Below are 27,314 nucleotides of genomic sequence, written 5' to 3' on the forward strand. Positions count from 1 at the left end.
TTTTCACTTGCATCCTAACAAAATTTAGTGTAGCCAGAAGTTATGGAGCCACTTTACGTCATCCAAATATACTTCTGCATTGGCTGACACGCTGAATAATAGCAAGTGTTTTGACTGAGGGCAGATAGTTAAAACGTTGAATGCATTTTAAGAGTGCCACAGGTTAAGATTGCAAGGGCATAGAATACTTTGGAACTGAAAGGATTTTTTGTGTGCATTGGGCAGCCTACCACAATGAACAGATAAAAGTCCATGGATCAACTTGGTATAGTTGGATACTTGATGAGCAACATGGACATGGTGGGCTGAGGAGCCTTCTATTTCTTGGCTATTTGTGTTGATTTAGGTACTACTGAAATGTTGTGAATACATGTCTCTAACACCCACTCAGACAGGGTATTCTATATTCAATCTGGATGATTTAAAAAAAATCTCCAGTTCTAGTGCTGCGATGTTTTGCTACATTTGAACTATTATAGTCCGAAGTTTCCAATTAAGTAAAATGTTGATAATTGGCTCATTTACCAGAAGAAAGGTGTTTTATTGGTCTGAGGGGCAGCTGCATGGTGTTAATTTCTCAGTAATATTTCTATTTTATTTTTGAATTGCTCATACATAAGTTTTATATATGCGAAAGCAGGCAAGCCTGTTATTTGCGTCAATCAAGTGTTCTGCTTTACAGGCAAAGGTTTGCAGATAGAGTATCTCTCAGCAAAACTCTTTAAGGGGCTGTCCCACTGCGGCGACCTAATTGGCGAGTTTAGGAGAGTTTGAAAAATGTCATGTGAAGACCTCCTTCGACTGTGTAGACGACCTCCTTCGACTGTTGAAGACTGGCTTCGACTAGCTTCGGGAAAATTGGACACCGAATAGTGGAGAGTGAAGACGATCTCCTTCGACCTCCCTTCGACTATGTTGAAGACTATCTACGACTACCTTCGACTACCCACGATTACCTACGAATAACATGCCGACCTACTACGACCTACATCGAGTAAAAAATATCGATTTTTTTCCATGGCGACCTTTTTTTGACTCGCGGGCATTTTTCAACATGTTGAAAAATACGCCGCGACCTAGCTGAGGCCTCGAGTATGCGGGGACTACTCGAGCATGAAGGAGAGTTACAAAGGCCTCCTAGGACCTCGTGTTGACCATGCTGCGAGTATGAGTCGAGGGCGAATTTGCGGATTAGGTCGCCGCAGTGGGACAGCCCCTTTAGATTTTAGACTAGTTTTGAAGTCACCATCAGACTTTTATGTTTGAAGCACTAAAAACTGATGTGATAAATAAAGCATTAAATGCAAGTTTAAAAAAAAAATTCAAGTGTCTGATTTTTATACTACTCTAATACTTTGTCCTGCTTTTCGCACCAGAATTCAGGAAAGGGGAGATAAGCTAAGGATATAGAATTGGCGAAATATGTTCTCATACTGGTAAACCTTTATGTACTGTAAATATATCTTGTAACCACACCCACAGTTTTAGTTCTTTACGAAGATTTGTTATAGATAGTCTGCTACTCGGGAAGTTATGGGAAGGTTTGGAAAGAGTTACTGGAAAATGTTTTAATATTAGCTACATATGTTTCCTAGTTGTAAAGATGTGACAAAATATCTACCTCAAATTTCAGTTGTATTTTAAGTTCTTGCTGAAGTTATAGTTCAAATGTGCTACGCATGTTTGTGACTTAGAACAAAAACTGCAGGAAGTTTGTTTCCTTAAAACTCAATGAGATCAAAGACTAAAAGCCAAATCTTTTGACAGAAGCCTTCCTGCAACAGGAACAAATGCTTACTTTGCGCAGAAAGACCAGTGTTAACGTTAGTTAGTTAAGTGCTAAATCAGGGTTTTGACGAAGACTTTTGTAATTCTTTAGGGCTCTCTAACAGTTATCACTTTGAAGTGAATTATATATTTTGAGTAGACAAGCTTATTTTGTGCATTCATGGTCTGAGCTGGTAATGAAGACAAGTATGTATTGTGGTATACCGTGAGTTTTTAATTCAAAACGTCAAAGTTTGCTCTTTGTTGGGGAAGCTCGGAGGGGAAGGAACTGAAACATTGGATTGTATTTGCCAACTCCTGGGGGAGTGAGGTCTTTGCAGACGTTATGCAGGTTTATTGAACCATAAGGAATTCTTTTAACTTGCACTGTATTACTTTTTGGAAAGGTTGTTTGAAGAAGATTGTATTATAGTTTCTTTACAAGAAGATAATTAAAGAGTACTTTGTTATGACTTATTTACAGTACTATTCACCCCATTAGTATGCTTAGCGGCACAGGAAACTAATGTATTTGACAATATCCTGGTTCTTCACATCTTGACCAGATTTCAGTCAGAATTTCAGTATGATAGAAGTTCAAAGTGGGTCTAAGCATTTTCTTTATGCTCGGATGAAGAATGATTTGGTCTATTTTGCCCGTGGAATTTGTAATAGCTATGTTGGTACGTTCTGTTTGGCAGTTATATCTCTTTAGTCGGGTTGTGTTATTTGCAGTATTTATAAACATTATACTAAATTAGTCTAGTATGTACATATTTGTAACTGAAAATGCTTGTACTTGTTTAGTTAGCTTACATTAATTGAGGTGATGCATATTGATGAGCCTTTACTTCATATTCATGTTGTGAATACCTACATTGTATTGTATTGAAGTATAATTTCCTCTTAGGTGCCAACTACAATGAAGTAAATGAAGAGAAAAGAGAGCATTTCAGTGAAATATTTGCTTCCATTGACACATTGGCATTCACATTTGGTAATGTGTAAGTAATACAGTTTGTAATTTGGGCCTATTATAGGTATTTTAGCTGAAATATTATTAAAACTTTATTAATACTGCAACATAAGTATGCCTAGAAAATTATTTCAATTTAAATTGTTTTGAAATTTTTTTTTTATTGAACTTTTAAATTTAGCTGTGGTGCTTTATTTTTTCTCTTCGTGCTCCACTCAAATTTTCTACCCTTCCCCACCCACCTCAAGTATTTAAGATTTTTGCTGGAATATAGTTATACCACGATTCACATCCTTCCTTTAGTTTATCCAAGCATAGTGTGAGCTTACACATTGAATGCCGGCAGTGTTTTCAGCTATTGCAGCCAAGCTCAAACCTGTTCTCAATCTACACCAGTATTTGATGATTTTAATGCTGGTCATTGTTCCACCGCCAGGAATGTGAACCCTAACTTTTTTTTTCCAGACCTATTTTGTATCTCACTGTGTGTAGTTCCTGAATTGCTATTAAAGTTGAAATACTGGACTAATTTAAGATGCATTACAAAATGAACCACAATCTAAGACTCAGTGCCTTGATTGCCATTTTTATCTGCAATACCATTAGGATGATTGCCTTTATATTTAATATTCATCTTCAAGAGCATTTGGGTTTGGGAACTGAAAATTGATACCTGATGAAATCTTTGCTCCAGTGCTACAGGTTGCCTGTTTGTGTTTTAAGAATTCAAAACTGAAATTATTTCAAATTATGTTTCTTTACCAGTGAAGTAACTGCTGTTGCATTCAACTATTAGATTGTTTAAAATGCTTTAGTGACAACCCAGAGAGTTGTGAATCTGGAATTCTCTGCCACAGAAGGCAGTGGGGGCCAATTCACTGGATGTTTTCAAGATAGAGTTAGATTTGGCTCTTGGGGATAACTCAATCAAGGGATATGGGGGAAAAAGTGGGAACGGGGTACTGAATTTGGATGACCAGCCATGATCATATTGAGTGGCGGTGCTGGCCTGAAGAGCCGAATGGCCTACTCCTATTTTCTATGTTTCTAACCCAAGTTTGCAATGTCTAGAACTAGATTCATAGTGAAAATTCAGTTTAAGTAGGCGCGATAGAACATTTGCTTCATACCGCCAGGAATCATTGTTTTATACTTAACCTTTCTGTTTTTAGTTTAGATTAGTTTAGTTTTTAAATTAGAGATACAGCATGGAAATAGGCCCTTCGGCCCATCCGGTCGGCGTCGACCAGCGATCCCCGCATATTAACACTATCCTACACACACTAAGGACAATTTTTACATTTACCAAGCCAATTTACATACATACCTGTACATTTTGGAGTGTGGGAGGAAACCGAAGATCGCGGAGAAAACCCACGCAGTCATGGGGAGAAGTTACAAACTCCGTACAGACAGCACCCATAGTCGGGATCAAACCCGGGTCCCCGGTGCTGTAAAGCAGCAACTCTACTGCTGCACCACCGTATCGCCTTTTTTATTTTCTCTAATCTACCTCATACTGATAAAACTGGGAATATGGATGTGTCGAATATTGCTGAGGCGTAGTTTGGATGAAATTGTAAAAGGGGGTGCTTTGAAGCCATTACTGCATTAATAAAATGTAGTATATTGATTTTTCTCTCTGCTTGGCAATAATTTTTGAAGCGAAAAATGTACTTTAACTTCATGAAAATGTAACTCTCATTTAAATCAACCAATTTTTGGCTGGCAGCATTTCAGACTTTCTTATGGGAGACGTGGACTATAGTTCATCTGTGGGACTCCCAATCAGTGGAAGAAGCCGCGTAAGTACACAAAGTTCAAACTAATTAGAAACAATTGTGATCCAGAAATATTATAGGATGTGATAAAATTATTGCTAAATCAATAATAACTCATTTATAATATAGAAACAGGGAGACACCTGATCAATTCTGCAGCTTTTTGAAAGTTATTTAATTTGTCTAATTTCATTATGCTCTTTTGCCTTCTATATAGCAAGTTCATTGATGGCCTTTGCATATTAAAAAAAATAGGTTCCTCCTTCCTTTCTCCATGTGACTCTTGCCTTCAATACATGTCATTGTAATCTCCACGGGACCACTTTTATCACAGCTTTACACTGTTTTCTCTCCACCACTTTTCATTTTTTATAACTGGAAACTTGTTTCATTTCCAACTCTTCCCATTTTTGTTCCAAGTCAACAACTAAAATGTCTTCTCTGTTCTCTTTCCACCAAAGCTGTATAACCTGTTGAGTATTTCTACCATTTTCTAATTTTATTGCTCAGAATAACTGTTTATTTATTTATTTTTTACATCTCATCATGCTTCTTGGTCTTGTATCTCTCTCCATTGATTGCATATTGGAAGCAACTAATATTTGTTAAACTTGTTAATGCTTTCAGATATCTACCATGTTTTCTACTCTTATCAAAACCATTCATTGTATTCATGGCACTATTAAGTCTCCTTTGAATCTTTCCTTCTGAGGAAAACAGCTCCAGCTTCTATATACGACACACCAGTATTGATAGCAACATGATTAATTTGATGATGCAGAAACCATTTACAAACATTTGTTTGTTGCACAGTGCTACCAGCCTGTTTGTTGTGAATGAATGCTTTTGGGAATCTACATACCATGCATAATTAGATTTGTTGAATGTATAATTGATGCATAAGTATTTAAAAAGGTGGAGCATGATCTCGTTTACATCACATTAATTTATAAACTACAACTACATTCAGTTTTGGTGGTTTGGTATCGTTTGCATATATGCCATAGATGTGTTGTAGACTTGCAGCTAATTAAGTTGTAACTATAAAAAGAAAGCAAACTTTAGAAATCTCCTGCTGATTATTGCATCCAATGAATTGGAGTTTTATGGTTAAAATATGAAACATTTTTCCATTGATATTTTTCTGCATCTAAAATTAGTAATTGTTTTTTATTATCAATTTAAGTCCTACGAAAACCTATTCGTGGGATCAGGAGGATCAGTTCGGGAAAAGAATGACTTGCAAGGTACAAATGCATTTTTGAAATTGTTTTAAAATATAATGATCTGAGAAATGTTACTGTCTGCCAAATTTCCAACTTTACATCTGTAAATACAATTCACAAGGTACTTCGTCCAAACAGCTTTTGACCACCTGTCGTGCAATGTCTTTTTTGTTTTATTTCTTGTTTTTTCTAGATATTACAGAGATGTTGTAATGTGAGTAATATTTGTTAAACTTGTTAATGCTTTCAGATATCTACCATGTTTTTGATGCCTTGACTGAATTCCAGTATTTTTCCCTACATATGCATTCCTATGAAACTTTGTGTTATAAAAACAACTATCAATGGAGAAAAGAGGTTAGGGTCTAGATTTTCAGACTGGCAAGAGCAAAGTTATTTTTCCTGAAGGATTTGCAGAAATAAAGATATTTTTAATAGCTGTAAGTTTATTTTTACTGTATTGCCAAACTTGTGAAGGCTGCATGTTACATTGTTTAAATGTACTAAGTGTCAATAGTAACAATTTCTTGTCAATTACAATGACCATCTGTGGTTCAACTGGCAGCTGTATTCATAAAAGTCTGGTTACTGCAGGGAAGTTGCATGGAAACAGTTTTTTCTCTAGACAGCTTTTTTTCATTTTCCAGTATAACTCTTAAGTGGTTCTCTAGTTTATGGTCATGTTACAACTAATTTGGCCTGTGTAGAAACGTATTCCCTAATTTATCAGTTACGTTATATCCAGTTTGCGTTATAGAAACACGTTAAAGCAAAACCTCCATTCATCCAAACTGAGGATCTGGCTCAATAAGATGAGCTTTATATTTCAGTCACATGGTCATCTATGGTCACATGTTTGTTTCCTTGCAACTATTCTCTGTTCTGGTTTGCCTCATTGTGACCCAAGACTCCAATGCCCGTTCAAGCATTGTCTAGGGCTGGTTAATTTATTCTGAGCAGTGAATGGATTAAGTAGGCCAGAAATTTCTTTCTTCTGTATTGACTGCGATCAAAGGTATATCTGACATGTTAATGATCTTTTTTGAGAAAGTCCTATAAATCATATTCTTCTATTGAGAAGTTCTGCAACAGCATTGTTGTGTTTCATTTTTATATTGGTTGCAGACTCGAAAGGGACATATGCAGACACTCCTTGAGTTAAGTAAGGTTTCCATTCCTGTGAACTGATTTATCCTTAAACCTATTTATCTGTAAGTTTAAGTTTAAAAACTAACAACTTCTCAGTCAGGAAAACTAAGTGGGTGATAGAAATAACAGAGGCTCAATCATGTGAAGCCAATCGCTAAATATGTGATCATAAAAGAGCCAGAGTACTAGCAGAGGCAATACAATTCTAATGAGAATTTTTAATCGTGTTATAGTTTAATAATTTGACTTTTTTTGCCTGTACAGATATTTTCAGCATAAATTATTCAATTATATTTTTTACTTAAAAAGCAGAGAGTGCAGAGATTTATGGGGATGTTGCCAGGGATGGTATTGAGCTATAGAGAAAGGTTGGGCAGGGTTGGAGTTTATTCCTAGGAGCACAGGAGGCTGAGGGGGCTATCTTATTGAGATACATAAAATAATGAGCGGAATAGATAGGGTGGATGCAGAGTCTTTTACCAAAGTCAGGGTATAAAAGGGCAGCTTTTTCACAGAGTGTGTTTGGTATATGGAATGAGCTGCCATTGGAGGTACTTGAGTAATATAACTGCATTTAACAGACACCTGTAACAGGTATATGAATAGGACAGGTTTAGAGCATTGTGGCCAAATGCAGGCAAACGGGACAAGCTTAGATAGGATATCTTGTCGATGTGGATGGATTGAGTCTATGTTTAAAAATATCCTTTAATAAAATCTGACAACGTGCACTTTAACCACATGTGATTTTATTTCTATTACAAATCTCAAATTGTGGTGTACAGAGGCAAATAAATAAATGATGGGTCTTTGTCCCAAATATTATGAGGGCAATGTAGCTATGAAACGGGTCCCTGTAAGCTCTGGATTGATAACGTCTTGGGTCAATAAGTATTACAGGTGCACAACCTTTTATCCGAAAGCCTTGGGACCAGACACTTTTCGTAATTCTGAATTTTTCAGCTTTCGGAATGGAAGATTTTTAGCGTAGATTTTAACGGCTGGCTCAGTGGTAGAGTGCTCGGCTCATATCCGCAAGATCGCGAGTTTGCGCCTCGATCCCGGCAGTTACTCGATCGCGAGTTTGAGTCTTCAATGTAGTTTTTTCTTGCAGAATAGGAGAGAATAGGGAAGGTTAGGCTGGGATCATTCTCTGCGAGATGATCTTAGTGCGGGAGATAAGTGTAGGAGAGGTGTACTGACTGTGGGCAGAACTTTGGAAGTGATTGCCCACCATTCTCAAAAGCCGCTGTGTCTCCCTGTCCCTCCAACTCCAGAGGAATCCGCTCCCCGATGGGCCGCTACGGCGACAAGTGGCAGTTCGCCCACAGCCCGAGCTGCGCCACCCCAAGAACAAGACATACCTTGCACACCATCAGCTTCTGCCCCTCCGGGGAGCGTGTTCCTCTGGAGTTGGAACGGGGCTGGGCTGGAGTTGCTGATCTGGGATCTCCGTGCTTGCAGTGGGCCTGGGGGTCGGTGTCCTGATGAGGGGGCGCAGCTCGGGCTGTGGGCGAACTGCCACTTGTCGCCGTAGCGGCCCATCAGGGAGCGGCTGCTGGTGGTCCTGACGTCTCTCAGCTCCTGTCCAGGGGGGTGGCCGGAGACGTCAGGACCAACAGGAACCCACTCCCAGATTGGCCGCTACAGCGACAAGTGGCAGTTCGCCCACAGCCCGAGCTGCGCCCCCTCATCCGCAACCCGGGTTCCTCTGGAGTTGGAGCGGGGCTGGGCTAGAGTTGCTGCTGGCTGTGAGTCTCTGGGGTCTCCGTGCTTGCAGTCGGTGTTCCGTTGGTCCTGACGTCTCCGGCCACCCCCCTGGACGGGAGCTGAGACTCTGAACTGTACCGCCCTTGCCCCCTCCCTCTGCAACTGCAAACAACCCCACTCTCCTGCTCACCTGCAAGGGCAGTACAGTTCCCAGTCTCAGTTCTTGTACAGGGAGGTGGCCGGAGACGTCACAGCCCGAGCTGCGCCCCCTCATCCGTAACCCCAAGAACAAGACGTGCCTTGCACACTATCAGCTTCTGTCCCTACGGAGAGCGTGTTCCTCTGGAGTTGGAACGGGGCTGGGGTGCTGCTGGCTGTGGGTCTCTGGGATCTCCGTGCTTGCAGTGGGCCTGGGGGTCGGTGTCCCGTTGGTCCTGACGTCTCCGGTGACTGGCACTGACCTGCTGGCATCGCCGACGTGAAGACAGTGCAAAGCCCCCGCGCCGGTGAAATGGGCGGGGAGCTGGAGAGGGGAGGGAAGGGGTCACACACATGGCCGGGAAGCAGAGGGGTGTAGGTGGGGTGAAACTGAAGGGAGCGACAATCTGCTGCTGCCTGCCTGCTGAGTTAAAACGTTCCCACGCAAGACTCACGATACACTGTATCGTGAGTCTACCGTGGGAACTTTTTAACTCAGCGGGCAGGCAGCAGCAGATTGTCAATTATTAACCCTCCCGCGCAATATACCCTCACCTTCTCTTTTATGAATGGAGATTTAGTTCCCCTTTCTTCGAGGACCGACCGGAGGTTCCGCTGTCACCTCTGCGGGCCGCCCTCGGTGAACGTCTTCAAGGACCTTTCTTCAAGTACCGAAAAAATGTCAGCTATTCGGAGCTTTTCGTTATTTGGAATGTCGGATAAAAGGTTGTGCACCTGTGCCCCCATATGGTTTCCATAAATGTCAGTAATAACTTGTTATCTATAGCCCATCTCTACCGGGTCAATGTTAACGTAGACAAATCCTTGCAGGAAGGTTTGGGTGTAAGAATGGGTGTAGAGCAAGCAGTAAAACTGCAGCGTTGTGGAGCGGGAAGGCAAAAAATATAGTTGGAACCTACGCCCTTTAAACCAGAATGTTCAAGGTTAAGAAAAATGGAGTGTGCAGCATATAAACAGGCATTTAGTTTCTCAGACCAGTTGGGTTGAAATTCATATTGAAGCGAATTTTGGGTATCGTGCTTTTGTGATGACAATTGGAGAATTATACAATGATAAAATGTTTCTGGTGCTAACAATAATCCAAGATGAAGGTTGAGGTTAAATTTCCCAATGGGTTCTAAGGCTGGGAAATGGGAATAGAAGCAAAACTGACCTCATTTCCAGGAGTTTTACCATCAAGTGTAAAATGGTGTGTTCTGATTTTTGTGAGCACTAGAAATATGGTTCCAATATAAAAATCGTAAGGAGCTAAAAAATGATAGGTTTAGCCTATTTTTAACTTCCCTCCAATGTTTTTTTTAATATGATTGTGAGAAGGAATGTCTGTGGCAACAAGTACCTTGCCATAATAATATCTGCACCGTGTCTCATCTAGGCCATTGGCTGCAACCATGAATATAAAATGAATCCTGGACCAGATGGATCTTTACTCCTACGAAGATTTCCTCCAACGAAGATTTCACTATATTTCCTGTACACAAATGGCCTCATCCTGCACTTATTTTCTCTGTTATTTTGTCATTATGCAAACAGCAGACAAAATCAAACATGACTATCTGCATCATTTCACTGCCATTTTATCCAATGCTCAATGTGGAAAGATTGGATGGGGCTCATTTAACTGCATTCTGCTGATGGGTTGGTTGCAAGCGTAACCAAAAACAAACAATGGAGAAATTTCCTTGCATCTATCGAGGCCAACAGGAAGTCAAATTTGAACAAACCTTCGATCAGGAAGTTGTAAACCCAGGTCCATTGTAGATGTTGATTGTGTCCATCCAAATCGGTTTTCTCACGGCATAATCTTTGATGAAAAAAACATACAGTGTTAATGAGCACTGCATTATTGAGCACAGCATCTACTATCAATTTTAATGTGAGGTCAACCATCCAGGTATTGTTTCATGTATGGAATCTCATCCTCGTAGAAGGTGATAATCAAAGGATAGCAAACAAAATAGCACTGAAGCATGTTTACTTTACTTCACCATTAAACATTTCGCGTACTGATATTTGACCTTGTCAAAATTGGTGGTATTATTGAGGTTTCGATGATCATCCCTGTAATAATACTCCTTCAATGTGTTCTGAGGTGGATGACGTGCACATTTTTCACTTTTTAAAAGATGAAAAATGTCAGGAATGTTGTTTACTTGAACTCGAGAATAAATTGTATTATTTAAAAAAAACTAAAAATGACCAAAACTGATAGTGGAAATGACTAATAATACCACTCCTGTGCCAGAGACTCATAGTTGCATTTACTCGGGCTCCAACATATTATTAATCATTGTTTACATTAACTGATTTAGTGGTCAATTTGGTTGTTTTAATGAGGCTTAAAATGCAAACCAGTTTCTTTCAAATTTAACCCAGGCATGTCTCTGGACAAGATATGCAACATTCTGATGCCCAAATGTTTTTCTCACTAGTTCACAGTACACACTCTCAATCAGGCTCAGTAATGGGTAAATAATTGCTTATCTCAAGCCATCTATTCCTTGGAATTTGTGGAATTTCCTTCCAATAGTAAGTTCTGGTTGCCATTTTAACAGCGATGTAGACTTGAATTATTTATAAATATTTTCCAATTTTGTTTTAGCCTGTAAGCTGTATCAGGCTTTATAGTTGAGTTTTGCATAACTATTTGAGTGTTATCTCCAGGTCATGAAAGATATCACAAGTAGTGACAGCTCATGCAAATGCAGCAACGATCTGAAATGCAAGCTACATATTGTAGATTAGATAAGTGGTTATAATTTAGAAGTTTGATTTGATTCATGCTTGTGTGAATTCAAGCACCATTCAAGTCTTGAGCTTACGAGTTGAGTTGTTGCTCTTGTACTGTACATAGTTGGTATTGCAGCTTTTAGTTGGAACGGTTGTTCTGCATGTCCTCTTGAAAAGATACAAGTATCTTAGAATACTGTTTGAAGAAGAGCAAATGAGCTCATGATATCTTGGTTAATATCTCAACCAAAGTTCTCAAATAAAAATAACGAATGAATTAGTTTGGATGATCTCACAGGATGTAAATTGGAAATAATGTTATGTCAGCAGCCCTACATTTCATAAAATAATTTGTTGGCTTTTAAATGTTTTGCAAGATTTTGGCGTGCTGAATGTTTCCTCCTTTGTACCACCACCAGGTGTCAGCCAGTATGGGAACTGATTTACAATTTTCTAAATGATGACTTGGCTGAAAAAGTTAGTTAGATCAGCTTGGATTAATTCATTAATGACATTGAACACAGAATCAAACATTTTTGCTGGAAGGATAACACGTAAAAAGATAATTTTATAATTGATAGATTTTTAACAGAACAGTGCACCTAAAACAAAGAGAATGCAGTTTATAATGCATAAATAATATTTAGCAATTTAATGAAATACCATCACCTAACAACTTTATTGCTTGCACTTTTAAGTTGAACAGCGAACAACTAATGAAATTATTACACCTTCCATTGACTTGGAAAGCATTATCTCTCCAAGTTTCTTTGGTTCTGGGTCCATAGTCTCCATCATTCCAATACCACCATGTTAGTTATCATTATGACCTTAACTTGTATTGCAAGATCACAAGTTTTCAGTACAAACATTTGGATTTCTGTATGCTTTACGAGCTTGATTTATATTTCAATCTTATTCCCTGATGTTTCATTTCGTGTTTTTAGGGGCTCTCCGAGCAAAGGAGGTTGATAATATGCTACTTAAAAATGACAGCGGGATAGAGTCAGCTTTAATGTATGCAAAAAATTGGTCAAGATATACCAAAGATATTCTGGCCTGGTTGGAAAAGCGGCTTAGTCTAGGTGAGTTCTTCACACAACTGTTCAATCTTGTTGGCCAAAGTCACTTCAATCAGTGAAATGTTCTAATACATATTGCGTTCACTTTTTTTCTTTGCATAAGTAAATAACATTTTGTCTAACTTGTACCCACTTTTTAATGGTGCATTTAAGAATTTTTGTTTTGTATCATAGTGGCTAGTTGTATTAACTGAATTTAAATTATTACTTCGGTTATTTCGTTTATTTTTGGTTATTTAATTACTTTTCGCACAGCTTCAGGATCAAAACGGTTCAATTGTGACATTCGTCCCATTGTGTCAATGCCAGCTTTCAGAAGGATCTTTCCAGTTGTTTTAATCATTCATGGGATGTTGGCTTAGTTTCAGCCTAATTTTATTGCCCATCGCAAATTGTGGGACATTTTGTTGCTATGTTAATTTTTGCATAGATTTGTAGTTCAGATCATCCAGTAACTTAAACTATAGTTATATTTGTGTTATTGTGTTAGATTTGCCAGAAAGCTGACGTTCACTCCATTGAGGATCAATAGACAATGGGTGCAGGAGTAGGCCATTCGAGCCATTCAATGTGATCATGGCTGATCATCCCCATTCAGTACCCCATTCCTGCCTTCTCCCCATATCCCCTGACTCCGCTATCTTTAAGAACCCTATCTAGCTCTCTCTTGAAAGTATCTAGAGAACCGGCCTCCACGGAGGCAAAGAATTCCACAGACTCACAACTCTCTGTGTGAAAAAGTGTTTCCTTATCTCTGTTCTAAATGGCTAACCCCTGATTTTTAAACAGTGGCCCCTGGTTCTGGACTCCCCCAACATCGGGAACATGTTTCCTGCCTCTAGCGTGTCCAAACCCTTAATAATGTTTCAATAAGATCCCCTCTCATCCTAAATTCCAGAGTATACAAGCCCAGCTGTTCCATTCTCTCAGCATATGATGGTCCCGCCATCCTGGGAATTAACCTTGTGAACCTACAACAATAGCAATAATGTTGTTCCTCAAATTAGGGGACCAAAACTGCACACAATACTCCAGGTAGATCTTATTAGATAGATTCCGCCAACATTTAAAAGTGCTATTCACAGTTGGATTCCGTAACTTGCCAGATTTTGTATTCACAGAACCACATGCAATCTCAATCCCTTTAATCTCGGGTTTAAAATTTCTTATGATTAACATAAAATTTTTGTTTTCTTTTTAAAATCCATTCTCATGGCATCATTACATCTGTTTCTTTACCAAAGATCTCAACTCTGGGTCAACCATAATTTGACTTTTAAAATATCAGCTCCCTTTTATGCTTTTCCAAGTAACTGGGTATTTTTTTCCAAGCGCTGGTTAAGTTTGTGTTAGATTGCTCTATCTGAAACATGTCCTCACCATATATTTAGGTTGACATGTATCTAATTACGCACCATTTTTTTGAGCATGGTTTGATTTTTGTATTCATTAGTCCTCCAATATTCCACATCTGAATTGGATTGAATGACTCGGTTGACATTTTCAATACTTTCATTTATTTCCCTCTGCAACTTGCATTCCATCCAAATGACGTGGTTTTCGACTCGTGCTATCAGCTGCCTTCTTCAACTTTCCTACCATATCTTCTACAGTGAAGACTATTATAAAGTACTAATTTTAGTGCTTCAATCTTGCCCTCTGCCTAGATGAGATCTTCATTTTGGTCCCTAACTTTGTGACCCCCAGGCTACCCTCTCTTGTTTGATTATCCTTTTACCATTTTTTGCGGGGTTTATTTCTAATAATATTATTTCACACTCATGCAGATACAGAATATGCAAGAAGTTATTCAAAATTGGCAGAGTCAGCTAAGATGTGTATCGGCCAACAGGTAAATATAATGTCTGATGTTAAGGGAATTTATTATTGCAAGTGTTACTACAAAGTAAACTACTTGGGATGTCAACACTTGTTTTTCTGGCCACATGCAGACAATAATGGGGTTAAATCAGCATGAATCAGATTTGTAGAGCAAATGATCAGTCAACACATACATGTAATTTTCGGAGCATGTTGTCAAATGTGTGCTTGTAATATGTTGGAGGAAATCAGTTTCTACATACAGATGCTCCTCGACTTACGATGCTTCGACTTGCGATATTTTGACTTTACGATGGTGCAAAAGCAATACAAATTCAGTAGAAACCGTAGTTCGAATTTTGAATTTTGATCTTTACCCGGGTTAGCGATATGCAGTACGATATCCTAAAACAGGAGTTGCAACGGCTTCAAGAGCTGCAGTAGATCTGGTCGGCCAAGAAAAAGTAAAAAGAAAGAACTAAAGAGTCTCTGAAAGGCAAGTGTCTTCTGCAAAACGCACAGCAAAAGGAAGCCACCGTGGTTCTGGTAAACAAAAGTGGCAAATCTCAGCAGCTGGACCCTGCAACAAAACACAACAACTTTCCACCCGGGCAGGCAAACGGCAAGGAAGAGCAAAGAGCGGAGCCGGAACCTAGCGTACCTCTGCTAGTGCTTGCCAATGGGAAGGGCCTCAGAGTAGCCCAAGCCCCAGCTCAACGGGAGGGGAAGGTCAAGCAGCCCGAGACCAACAGCAGCCCAGACCCCACGGCAGTATAAAACAATGTCAATGGCAAGCAGACGTTAAAATTGCAGGCAACCAAACCAAGTATTGAGCGGCTGTCGAAGCGGGCCGAGGGCTTCAGACCCTGTGCGACGTGCACGAGAAAACCACTGTATGCCTCAGTGCCTTCTCCCACTATTCTCGAGCCTTATCAGAAGAGAGAATGTTTGGTAGGTTAGGTGTATTAAATGCATTTTTGACTTACGATATTCTCGATTTACAATGGGTTTATTGGAACGTAACCCAAACGTAAGTTGAGGAGCACCTGTACATTCAACTTTACCACTATTGCATTGGATGAATTGAAAAGCAACCCATTAGGAAAGATAATTGAGCTAGAAGAGCTGTGTAATTATTTTAGTTTTTCTCAACAGGTGCACATGCCATTTCAGACAGTGTATATGTCTGCTTTTGAATATGATATGGAGTACTGTCAGGCACTTCTTCAAACTGGAGCAGGTCTCCAGTCAAATAAATTCATTCAGGTGAGGTCTTTGCAAGTTTTCGTTGTCTGACAAGTGTCCTTTTTTTAATGCATAGTTTTTGGGAGGGTAATACAGCATGGAAACAGGCCCTTCATCCCACCGGGTCAACACCGATCAGCCGTTCACACCACATCTATGTTATCCCACTTTTCCATCTGCACCCAACACATCAGGGACAATTTACAGAGGAAAATTAGCCTACAAACCCCGGAGGGAGGACACCGGAGGATTCTTACGTTGACATGTAAACTCCACACAGATGGCCCAGTCAGGATAGAACCCGGATCTCTGCCGCTGTCAGGCTGCAGCTCACATCAGTTGCGCCACTGTGCTGCCCATATTATTATAGTCTGAAGAAGGGTCTCGACCGGAAACGTCACCTATTCCTTCGCTCCATAGATATTGCCTCACCTGTTGAGTTTCTCCAGTATTTTTGTCTGCCCATATTATTATATTATTTACACAAATATTGTTGGCTACTTTTATAATTTGTGAATTTCAAATTCCAGTTTGTAGATAGTAACTCAAACTTTTGGTTTGAGTTTATTTCTCCCGTGTGCAATCTCCTCCCTGGCTGCTTAAAACATTGTCCAGTTTTGTGTTGGTGGGAATGTATTATTCTCATGTGTCTTAGATTGTTCTTCCTCTTGTTTGGTTGGTATCCATGAGCATTTCCTTGTGAAGGGAGGAAAGGAAACAGTGCTGCTCCGTTTATTGTATTGGAACTGAACACTCTTTGTTTTCCCCCTTGTTGATCATTTCTATGTAACTTAGATTATGTGCATTAGATAGAAGAATTGGATGTGCAAGAAGATCTTCCTGTGCAAGCTTGAACTTGGAATTATTTTGGTTGCAACATTTGAAGCTGTAATTTGTTCCATTTTATTTGAACTGTTAATAAAAGTTAATTTTAGCAGCAGGTGTAATGGTATAGAATTATATTTCTGCGTTAAATATTTTATAGCCTCTTCTGCTGCGAAGAAATGAGCTTGACAAGCAGCGTAAAGAAATTAAAGAACAGTGGCAAAGGGAGCAAAGAAAAATGGTATCATTCTTCATTCTCTTTGAAATAAAAATTTGAACTTGCTCATTTGTTTTTAATATAAATGCAATTTATAAATATCAGGAACCTTTTATCTATTTGACAGCATGAGGCAGAAACAACCTACAGAAAGGCAAATTTGTTGTACATTCAACGCCAAGAAGAATATGAGAAAGCAAAATCATCTACAATTCGAGCAGAGGAAGAACGTGTAACTTCAAGTAATGGACAAGCTGGAACTTTCAACAAGCACCTTGAGAAAAAAAGAAAACTGGAAGAAGATGCTTCACAAAAAGTAAACATATTATCAGATTTATTCCATTTAAGTGCTGTTTTTCTAATAATGAGTGCTGCTGGTTTTACTCAACTTGAAGTTGTAAATTAATTTGAAATCTTCACTTCAAAATTTGATTTTTCTGGTGCATAAACTACTAAACACTGTGAATAAAATATAGTTAATTGATCATCTTGTAGCCCAGTCTTGAGAATTTAACTAATCACAATAATTGTTTGGTTCTAATGGGGTTCAGGGCATGGAACATTCAAAAGGTATGTATTTTAAGTTGCCTATGGAGTGATTTGATCGTGGTTTGCTTGTTCTGAATTTAGAAGAATTATTAAATAATAACATTCCTATTGGTTATTTAAATTAGTAAAATATCTCTTTTGTAGGCAGAAGAAGCTGGAGAGAATTTCAAAGCCTCGATATCGGATGCCAATGAAAAAAGAAGCAACATGGAAAGCATCAAAAGTGAAATACTGACGCAACTACGTGAACTTGTCTACCAGTGTGATCTCACCTTAAAATCAGTAAGATTGGTTTCTGCAAATCACGTGTGCATAGTTAAACATCTATAAAATTGTTTCAACTTCAAGTATTTAGTTGAGCATGCTGATATGGAGAAGTTTGCCTTTAATCACTTTGCTAAGAGTATTGGCTCTTACTTCTGCACATCAGTTCTTTTGACCTTCATGGCGCTGAATATGTTAACGTGACCAATTTCACGCATTTATCACCAGCTGCAAAAGCCAAATTTGAAACATATTTATAGATTTGTTACAGTAGGAAAATTAGTAATTTGACTCATTGGACCTGTGCCAGCTTTAAAGAAAATACTCAATTCGTCCCCTCCCTTGTACTTTACCCTGGAGATTTGAAAATTGTTTTCTTTCAAATGCAACTTATTTAAAAACCATGATTGAAACTGCTTCCACACTTTCAGGGATTCAATTAAAGACCATACTTATTTGTAGTGCAATAATATTCTTTGTCCTATATTTGCACTTCTCCTAGAATCAATAGTTGTAGTCTATAACTCCATTTGTTACATTTCAAAACATAAAATTTAACTTGGCCGTCCTTAATATTTGCAGCATTTAAATCATTGATTTAAAATTTAACTCTTTCAGGTGACGGTCAACCTATTTCAGATGCAGCATGCTCAAGTAGTCTCCCTTCCTGTTAATTATCAATCTCTTTGTGAAAATACCAAGTTATACGAGCCAGGACAACAGTATTCAGAATTTGTCAAAAGTTTACCAAAGGAGGAAATTTCGATGGAGCCATACTTTTTGCCATTTTCTGTTTCACCCAGTGGAGGGTAAGTATCTGAATGTTTACCTTAAATTATTTTGCTTTGTGTGCAGATAGTGACATATAAGCTTGGTATGAGCACTATTTATGAACATGCTGGTCTACAAAAATGGGCACAAAATGCTGGAGTAACTCAGCGGGCCAGGCAGCATCTCTGGAGAATGTGGATAGGTGATTTTTCGGGACAGGACCCTTCAGTTTGAAGAAGGGTCCTGACCTGAAACGTCCCGTATTCGCGTTCTTCAACGATGCTGCCTGACCCACTGAGTTACTTTGGCATTTTTTTCTATTTATGAAAATTCTATTCATTTTTACTATGGCAAATAATATTTATACTCAGTCCATAGGAATACACGAATGCATGATGCATTTTGCTGAACATTTCAATGTTTCAGGATTTTTTTATTGTCCAAATATCTTCTAGGAACGCAATACTTAAATCAGGGAATATCAGTAAGGATTATATGAGATTCGTAATATACAGAGCCCTCCATAATGTTTAGGCCAAAGACCCATCATTTATTGATTTGCCTCTGTACATAATTTGAGATTTGTAATAGAAAAAATCACGTGGTTAAAGTCAGATTTTATTAAAGGATATTTTTATACATTTATACATTTGGTTTCACCATGTAGAAATTATAGCTGTGTACATAGTCCCCCCCATTTCAGGGCACCATAAGTTTGGGACACATGGCTTCACAGGTGTTTGTAATTGCTCAGGTGCCTCCTTAATGCAGGTATAAGAGTTCTCAGCACCTAGTCTTTCCTCCCGTCTTTCCATCACCTTTGGAAACTTTTATAGCCGTTTATCAACATGAGGACCAAAGTTGTGCCAATGAAAGTCAAAGAAGCCATTATGAGACTGAGAAACAAGAATAAAATTGTTAGAGACATCAGCCAACCCTTAGGCTTACCAAAATCAACTGGTTGAAACATCATTAAGAAGAAAGAGAGCACTGGTGAGCTTAATAATAGCAAAGGGACTGAGCGGCCAAGGAAGACCTCCACAGCTCATAGAAGAATTTTCTCTATAATAAAGAATTAAGGGCCTTTCCCACTTGGGAGACCTCCACCGCGAGTTCTGGCGACCTTAAGCGACTAAAAGAAAATCAAGGTCGCGGTGACCTACGACCTTCCTCGACTATGTGTACGACCTCCTACGACTATGTTGAAGACCTCCCTCGACTATGAAGAAGACCTCATTCGACTATGGTGAAGACTGGCTTCGACCATGTACGTTTTACTCGAGGATGGTCTCTGGCAAATTGGTCCGTGAATGAGCATGACCCCCTTCCACCTCAGAGGACCACACCGAAAACCACCAACGACCAGTGACGAGTGTCTATGGCTCAAATGATCACCTGATAAAATGATGTCATGTCTGCATTTCTTTTCCTCACTAAAAAATGCCTCCCAGGTTTTTTTTTTTTTTAAATCATTCTGAACCATGCAAGCAAGGAAGGAGGATGTTAGTAAAAATACAACTACTGCTGTTTGCAGTAGCCCTTTTGCTTCAGCAGCCTTTAAGAAAGGGGAAGAGCAAGGGTGAAGAGGAAGCACAAGAAGAGGTCTCAATGGGTGAATGGAGATGATGTGATGGACTGTCCCAGTACACCAGATGACTGGAAGAGAGTGGCACTGGGCTTTGACAAAAGATGGAACTTCAAGCACACGTGGGGCAGTGGATGGCAAGCATGCCATTCTTGTCCCTGTCCTTGTACCCCTCATTTTCCTTATCGTACAGGATGGCATTCTGCTGGAACCTTTCCTCAAGGTCCCCCTCCTGCTGCTGGTGAAGGTGTAGGGCATTACCTTCCTCCAGCCCTCCCTCACCACCAATGGGGCATCTGCCTCTGATGCTGTGTCAGACACAGGAGAAAGGGCTGCTTGGCTGCCTTCAAATGAGGCAGTGAAAGATCGGGTGGTGGTGGGGACGTATACTACCACCCTGGTCTCCTCCTCCAGGGGTCTCTCATGCAGGGCTACCTCCTCCTGCACTATCACCTCCTGTGGCATCACCTCCTGCCACTCCTCCTCCTGGGTGGGCAACACCTGCATGGCAGGATTTTTTTAAGGTTGTGCCCTCCCCCTGAGCTGCTGCCTTTTTGGTGCCATCTCTAAAACACAAGTCTCCTCTCCAAAAAACTATCCAGCTATGAATGAACATGCACTGGAGTGTCAGAGGTCATGTGCTGCTGTTTAAATTATCAATCACCCGATCTGACCCCAATTGAGCATGCCTTTTATATGCTGAAGAGAAAACTGAAGGGGACTAGCCCCCAAAACAGGCCTGGCAGAGCATCACCAGAGAAGACACCCAGCATCTGGTGATGTCCATGAATCGCAGGCTTCAAGCAGTCATTGCATGCAAAGGATGTGCAACAAAATACTAAAAACGACTACTTTCATTTACATGACATTGCTGTGTGCCAAACATTATGGTGCCCTGAAATTGGGGGGGGGGGGACGTATAAACACTGCTGTAATTTCTACATGGTGAAAACAAAATATATAAATGGCCTTTAATAAAATCTGACAATGTGCACTTTAACCACATATGTTTTTTTCTATTACAAATCTCAAATTGTGGAGTACAGAGGCAAATAAATAAATGACGGGTCTTTGTCCCAATCATTATGGAGGGCACTGTGAATTGATGCCTATGGAATTCCTCCATTAAATTCTCATTCCTGATCTAATTTACTAGGGAATATAGTCATTTTCCAGTAATTCTTTTTTCCTCTCGTCTCCAACCCACGTTCTATTGCAGCAAAACTCTGATAATCCATTATCCGACCACTCAGTAATCCTAATGGTTCAGCATCTAGCTCATTAGTTTACATTTGTCACACTTTCCCCTCTGCTGGCTAGAGCCTTGCCCCCACCATCTCTGCTCCCTTGAAATTTACTGGGTCACTGATATGTTACTCTGCAACTTTTTAATTAAAAAAGGTGAATTAAAAGTCCAGCAAATGCAGTAGTCTCCAGCAGCATTGTGTGTTGGATTAAGAGTTTAGCTGTATTGTTAATTTGACATTGCTGGTAAAATATTCCCTCACTCCCCCCTTGCAGGCTTCCAGTTACAAAAAAAGCAACAAGTAGTCCTCATTCTTCACAAGGAAATTTGTCGCAGACCTCTGGTATTTCTGTTGATATTCTGCCTCAGTCACCTGATGTGGAAAGTCCCCTTCTTATCAAGTCCAATAACATGGAAGAGAAGCAATTAAATAGCAGCATTGACTTTCAAGGTATTTACAATAAATACTATATTATCCTTTTCACAGATACTATGATCAGTGTGTGCAAAGATTGCTATTTGTTGTAGATTAGTTCTTGTAAGTTCTTGTATAACTCTAAATTGATTGTTTTTATCCAGTTCAACTGACACGCTACAAGTTTCCCATATTTTATTGCCAGATTAAACACTTTGGAACATGAAGAAAATTGAACAATTCACTAACTTTCGACAAGTACATATTAAGCTAAATATAGAGTTATGCTGCTGAAGGAAATCATAGGTGCATGAGTAAAAAAAAACACTACATTTTAGGGAAAAAATTGCGATATCCAGAAGGCCAAAGGCTGTCACTTATGTTGCCATTGGACGTCATTACCAATAATGTAACCCCATTTATCCTAGCTCTCCAAAAGCTAGAATACTTTAAAGTTACCAGAAAAATAATAGAATGCCTGTTTCTAAGAAATATTTTGATGTTATTTTACATCTTGCAACAATACCGATGCATTCTCGTTTTAATTTTTTTATACTAAGGCATTTTTTGTTTTGTATGCTCCATTATCGAGGATGACTTAAAAGATCCTGGCTAGTTTCTCATACAATTACTCTAGTTATTATTATCAATACTTGCCATTTGCCATATTTATCCTTTCATTTCTAAGCCACAGCTGCATTAGCTGCTGTTGTTGCTTGTAAATTGGGCTACTGTGCATTGGGTTTCTTTAGATCATGTTGCTAAGGGAAATTTTAAACTATCATCTAGTGAGAATGCTGTGCTGCATGAATTTAAATGATTTTAGTAGTGTAGAACATAGATATGTATAGCACAGGAACAGGCACTTTGGTTCACAATGTCTGTGCTGAGAAACTAATCTCACCTGCCTGCACATGATCCATATCACCATTCCTTTCATATCCATGTGTCGTATCTAAAAGCCTCTTAAACACCACTATCATATCTGCCTCCAGCACCGTCCCTGGCAGCGCATTCTGTGCACTCATCACCCTCTATAATTAAAAAAAAAAAAACATGCCCCACACCTCTCTTAAACTTTGTTCTTTAAAGCTAACCCCTCTAGTCTTTGACATTTCCATTCTGGGAAAAAGGTTCTGTGTATCCTACCTATGTTTCTCATAATTTTATGGTCCGTGTGTGCTTGTGTGTGTGTGTGTGTGTGTGTGTGTGAAAAATCTGCAGATCTAGCGATGTTGGTGTCGTGTGAAAAATCTGCAGGTCTAGCAATGTTGGTGTCGTCCAAAAATCTTGAATTACTCCTCCTCTTACACCTGAGCCCTGCTAAGCTCTAAGTAAATGTACTATGCTATACCTTGGATTCTGATGTGTACTGACCAGAGGGTTACCTGTGCCTTATCTAGCAAAACAGCAGAATATCTCTAAAAGGGTTAATTGCAAATTATCGTGGGCAAAGGGGAGCACTGGTGCATCTCTGAGCCCCATATGAATTTCTGGATTCCTGACATTGTACTGCTTTCCTATACCCAGATAATTTGTTTCTGGTTTATTTTATGGATATTCAAATTTCAGTTAACATCTGTGCATTTGCAATCATTTTAAAATAAACCAAATGAAATGGATAGATATAATGTATTTGGAACATCATTTCTCAGAAATATTGCATTTGAAATACTTGAAGTCCTGTTCTGCAACTGTCCAAGCTTTTTTTTTGGTGGGGTGGGCATCTGGATTTAAAACCCTTCCACTATGGTACAATAGAAATAACATTTCTGGGGTAAGACTTGACGTGTTACAAACAATGGGGAAGATAATAGATTTCAAGAGGATGTAAACAAGCTAAATGAATGGAAAGGCTCGTAACGCGTGAGATTTAATGAAGTGCGAGGTAATGGTTCTTGGTAAGAATGAGGAAAACCGAAATGCACAAATTAATGAACATGTAGCGAAAGTATTGTTTTCAATAATATTTTGGGCTCCATTAATAAAGGCACAAAGTGCAATGCAAAAATCGAAGCTGTGTTGAAGCTTTTCTTTAAAAAAAGATTTGACCCCCAGCTAAGGTATAATATGCAGTTTTATAACAACATTACAAAACAATTGTGAAGGCTTCAAAAAAGATGCAAGGAAAAAATTCCTTTCAAAAGGAAATTGGATAAATCTTTGGAGAAGGAAAAATAGCAGAGTTTCTGGGGTAGAAATGGCGAATGGAATTGACTGGTAAGGTAGCAGAGTGTTCCAGCAGCCCAGTTCGAGCCTGGTCTTGGTGTCAACTGTGTGGAATTTCCATGCTATTGCTTGGTTTTCTTCGGAATGCTTCTTTCCTCCCTCATTTCAAGGTTAAATTGCTCACAATGTGGATGAGTGGCAGGATGAGGGATGGAGGGGAATAGTTGTCTGGCATATGAGACAGAATGTTACAAGAAAACAAGTAGGAGAATGAGACCAAAGGCTGCTCTGAGAGCCAAGGTTTACAGGGCATACAGAAAGTATTCAGACCCCTTCACTATATCCACATTTTGTTACGTTACAGCCTTATTTTAAAAAGGATTAAATTCATTTTTTTAATCATCAATCTATACACAATACCCCAGAATGAAGAAGCGAAAACAGGTGTTTAAAAATTTGGACAAAGTAATTAAAAACAAATAACTGAAATATTACATTTACATAAGTATTCAGACCCTTTGCTGTGACAATCAAAATTGAACTTATTGTGTTTCCATTGATTGTCCTTGAGATATTTCTACAACCTGATTGGAGTCCACCAGTGGTAAATTAAAATGACTGGACATGATTTGGAAAGGCACACACCTGTCTATATAAGGTCCCACAGTTGACAGTGCATGTCAGATCAAAAACCAAGCCATGAAGACGAAAGATTGTCCGTAGACCTCTGAGACAGGATTGAGTCGAGACACAGATCTGGGTAAGGGTATAAAACAATTTCTGCAGCATTGCAGGTCCCGAAGAGCACAGTGGCCTCTGTCATTCTTAAATGGAAGAACTTTGGAACCACCAGGACTCTTCATAGAGCTGGCTGCGCGGCCAAACTGAGCAATCGGGGGAGAAGGGCCTTGGTTAGAGAGGTGACCTAGAACCCGATAGTCACTGGCAGAGCTCCAGTGTTCCTCTGTGGAGATAGGAGAACCTTCCAGAACGACAACTATATCTGCAGCATTCCACTGATCAGGCCTTTATGGTAGAGTGGCCAGACGCAAGCCACTCCTCAATAAAAAGGCACATCAGAGCCTGTTTGGAGTTTGCCAAAAGGCACCTAAAGGACTCTCAGACCATGAGAAACAAGATTCTCTGGTCTGATTGAACTCTGGCCTGAATGCCAAGCATCACGTCTGGAGGAAACCAGGCACCGCTCGTCACCTGGCCAATACCATACTTACAGTAAAGCATGGTGGCGGCAGCATCATGCTGTGGGGATGTTTTTCAGCGGCAGAAACTGGGAGACTAGTCAGGATCGAGGGAATGATGAACGGAGCAAAGTACAGTGGACCAAATGGCTGCCTACCAGGGTGAAAATGTAATTGTCCTTGTAAAGATCTAACATCGACCTACAGATGGAATAGCCCTTTAAGTCCTGTGGCACTGTGATTTGTTGTCAGTAGGCAAAGGTTCCTGTAGACCTTTTTTAGTTTTGCTAGCAATTGAATAGTTTTTCTTTTATTTTTACTATATAATTTTGTCAGATCTATTGATCAAATGATATAGCTTAAGACAACGTTAGCACTTTTATAGTTTAACCAATGTTTCAGTTTTCCCCTGATTTTATTTTTTTCATAATAGCCCAGAGTCATGGGCCATTTAGAGCTTGGCCCTCAGGAGCCCAGGGGAGTGGTATGTGCAGTGATTCGGAAAGTGGAGGAGGAAGCAGTGAGTCGAGATCCATGGATTCTCCTTCTGCTAGCCCTGGTATGGAAGCAAACATATTCACGATTATTGTTTTCTGGGTGATCTTGAGATGCTTGGAATAATGTTATTTTTCATTCTCTAGTAAAGACAATTTACATTTACCCTTTTGTATCACACGGTAGGGATGTGAGCATTAGATGTTACAAAGTTATTTGCCACATCATGCCACAATATTGGTGGTGATTATATCAATGCTTGTTGATAGAAATAAGGGACCACTGTTAACTTTGTAACTATAGATATGAATCATTTATTTATTTATTTAGCCTCCAAGGAATTTGAAGAAACACGATTCCTCAATATTTAGTTATATGCACAACTTAAAATGAAACCAAGTAGTGTAAAGTAATAACATTTCCTTATGCTCAAATTACTTAAACCTGCAAGGCTATTAGTAGTGATGCGGATCTTTGTATCGGTGTCTGAAAAGACGTATTAAAATAATTTTTACTGGTATCCTACTTATCACTATCTTAGAATTTTGGGGAAATGGGCAGGACAGAATATGTGATGAGTCATGGGCCTGTCCCACTTAGGCGATTTTTTGGGTGACTACAGGCGACTGCTGCAAAATTTGCAACATGTTGAAACTTTTTCGGCGACAGTGGCGACAGTGGCGACAGGTGATGTCGTAGGTGAATTCCATTAAAACTAGTCCTTGGAAGTCGCCTAAAAAGTCGCCTAAGTGGGTTTCAGCCCGAAACGTTGCCTATTTCCTTAGCTCCATAGATGCTGCTGCACCCGCTGAGTTTCTCCAGCTTTTTTGTGTACCCATAACTTTGGTCTACATGTATCACATCTTTTAAAAAAAAAAAAAAATGTGAGTTGATCCTTATTGAAAAATAATGGATTCTCAAGTAATGCATTAAATCTCCCAAAATGGAAGAGGGAAATATAAAGTGAATGCAGGACCCCTCGAAGTACTAATGTACCCAAGGAGATGGGGTGCAAGATCATAGCTCTCTGAAAGTGGCCACAAGTGGATAGAGTAATAAAGAAAGCATACGACATGCTTGCCTTCAGCGATTGAGACATTAAGAATAAGAGTCAAAGTCATGTTGCAGCATTATAAAACTTTGATTTCGGTGCATGCGGAACTATGTGCAATTCCAGTCACTGCACCAGAGGAAAGATGTGGGGACTTTGGGGAGTTCCACCAGTATGTGGTTTGGATTGAACTGCATTAGCCACTGGGAGAGATTGGGGCAAACTTAGATTGTTTTCTGGTTGATGGGTTTATAAAATTATGGGAAGCAAATATAGGGTAGGTGGTCTTTTTCCATGGTGGAAATGTCAAATACCATAAAGCATGGATTTAAGTGAGAGGGGAGATTTAAAGATTTCAATGGCCGGTTTTTCTATTACATGAAGTGGTAGATGCCTGTAAGTGCTGACAGACCAGGTGGTAGAAGCAGATGCAGTAGCAATGGCTAAATGGCAGAGGCATTTAGTCAGGCACATAAACTGAAAGTTTTGTGTTATTGTGTATTTTGTGTATATTGTGTTATTGTGTATGTGATGAACAAATCTGATTGATTGAAAGGGTATAAATGGATCGTTATGTACAGACAGATGGGATTAGAATGCAATCCTATTTGGCACAGACATGGTGATCTGTAGGGCCTGTTCCTATGCTGTACAGTTCCGTATTCCCTCCTTTCTGATTAAGGTGTTGCCTATTTAAGACGGATGAGAAAGAATTTATTTCTCTGAGAGTCGTGAATCTTTGAAATTCTATCACCCAGCCGGGATCACCTGCTCTTTCCATTAACACAAGGACTAGTTTTAATGATCTACTCCTCACTGAAC

General features: G+C 39.4%; 1 protein-coding gene across 1 annotated transcript in view; it reads left to right on the top strand.

Moving 5' to 3' along the window:
• Nucleotides 1-27,314, top strand: part of arhgap29 (Rho GTPase activating protein 29) — an 87,472-nt gene that overhangs the window by 50,356 nt on the left and 9,802 nt on the right. The window contains exons 5-16 of the mRNA XM_033027824.1: nucleotides 2,678-2,771; nucleotides 4,476-4,548; nucleotides 5,711-5,771; nucleotides 12,506-12,643; nucleotides 14,428-14,492; nucleotides 15,617-15,727; nucleotides 16,692-16,772; nucleotides 16,876-17,064; nucleotides 17,442-17,579; nucleotides 18,180-18,370; nucleotides 21,439-21,614; nucleotides 25,380-25,505. Coding sequence (XP_032883715.1) covers nucleotides 2,678-2,771; nucleotides 4,476-4,548; nucleotides 5,711-5,771; nucleotides 12,506-12,643; nucleotides 14,428-14,492; nucleotides 15,617-15,727; nucleotides 16,692-16,772; nucleotides 16,876-17,064; nucleotides 17,442-17,579; nucleotides 18,180-18,370; nucleotides 21,439-21,614; nucleotides 25,380-25,505 — 1,443 coding nt within the window. The remainder of the gene's footprint in view (nucleotides 1-2,677; nucleotides 2,772-4,475; nucleotides 4,549-5,710; nucleotides 5,772-12,505; nucleotides 12,644-14,427; nucleotides 14,493-15,616; nucleotides 15,728-16,691; nucleotides 16,773-16,875; nucleotides 17,065-17,441; nucleotides 17,580-18,179; nucleotides 18,371-21,438; nucleotides 21,615-25,379; nucleotides 25,506-27,314) is intronic.

The sequence above is a fragment of the Amblyraja radiata genome, chromosome 10 (genome assembly GCF_010909765.2).
Source record: "Amblyraja radiata isolate CabotCenter1 chromosome 10, sAmbRad1.1.pri, whole genome shotgun sequence".
NCBI classification, from domain to species: Eukaryota; Metazoa; Chordata; class Chondrichthyes; order Rajiformes; family Rajidae; genus Amblyraja; species Amblyraja radiata.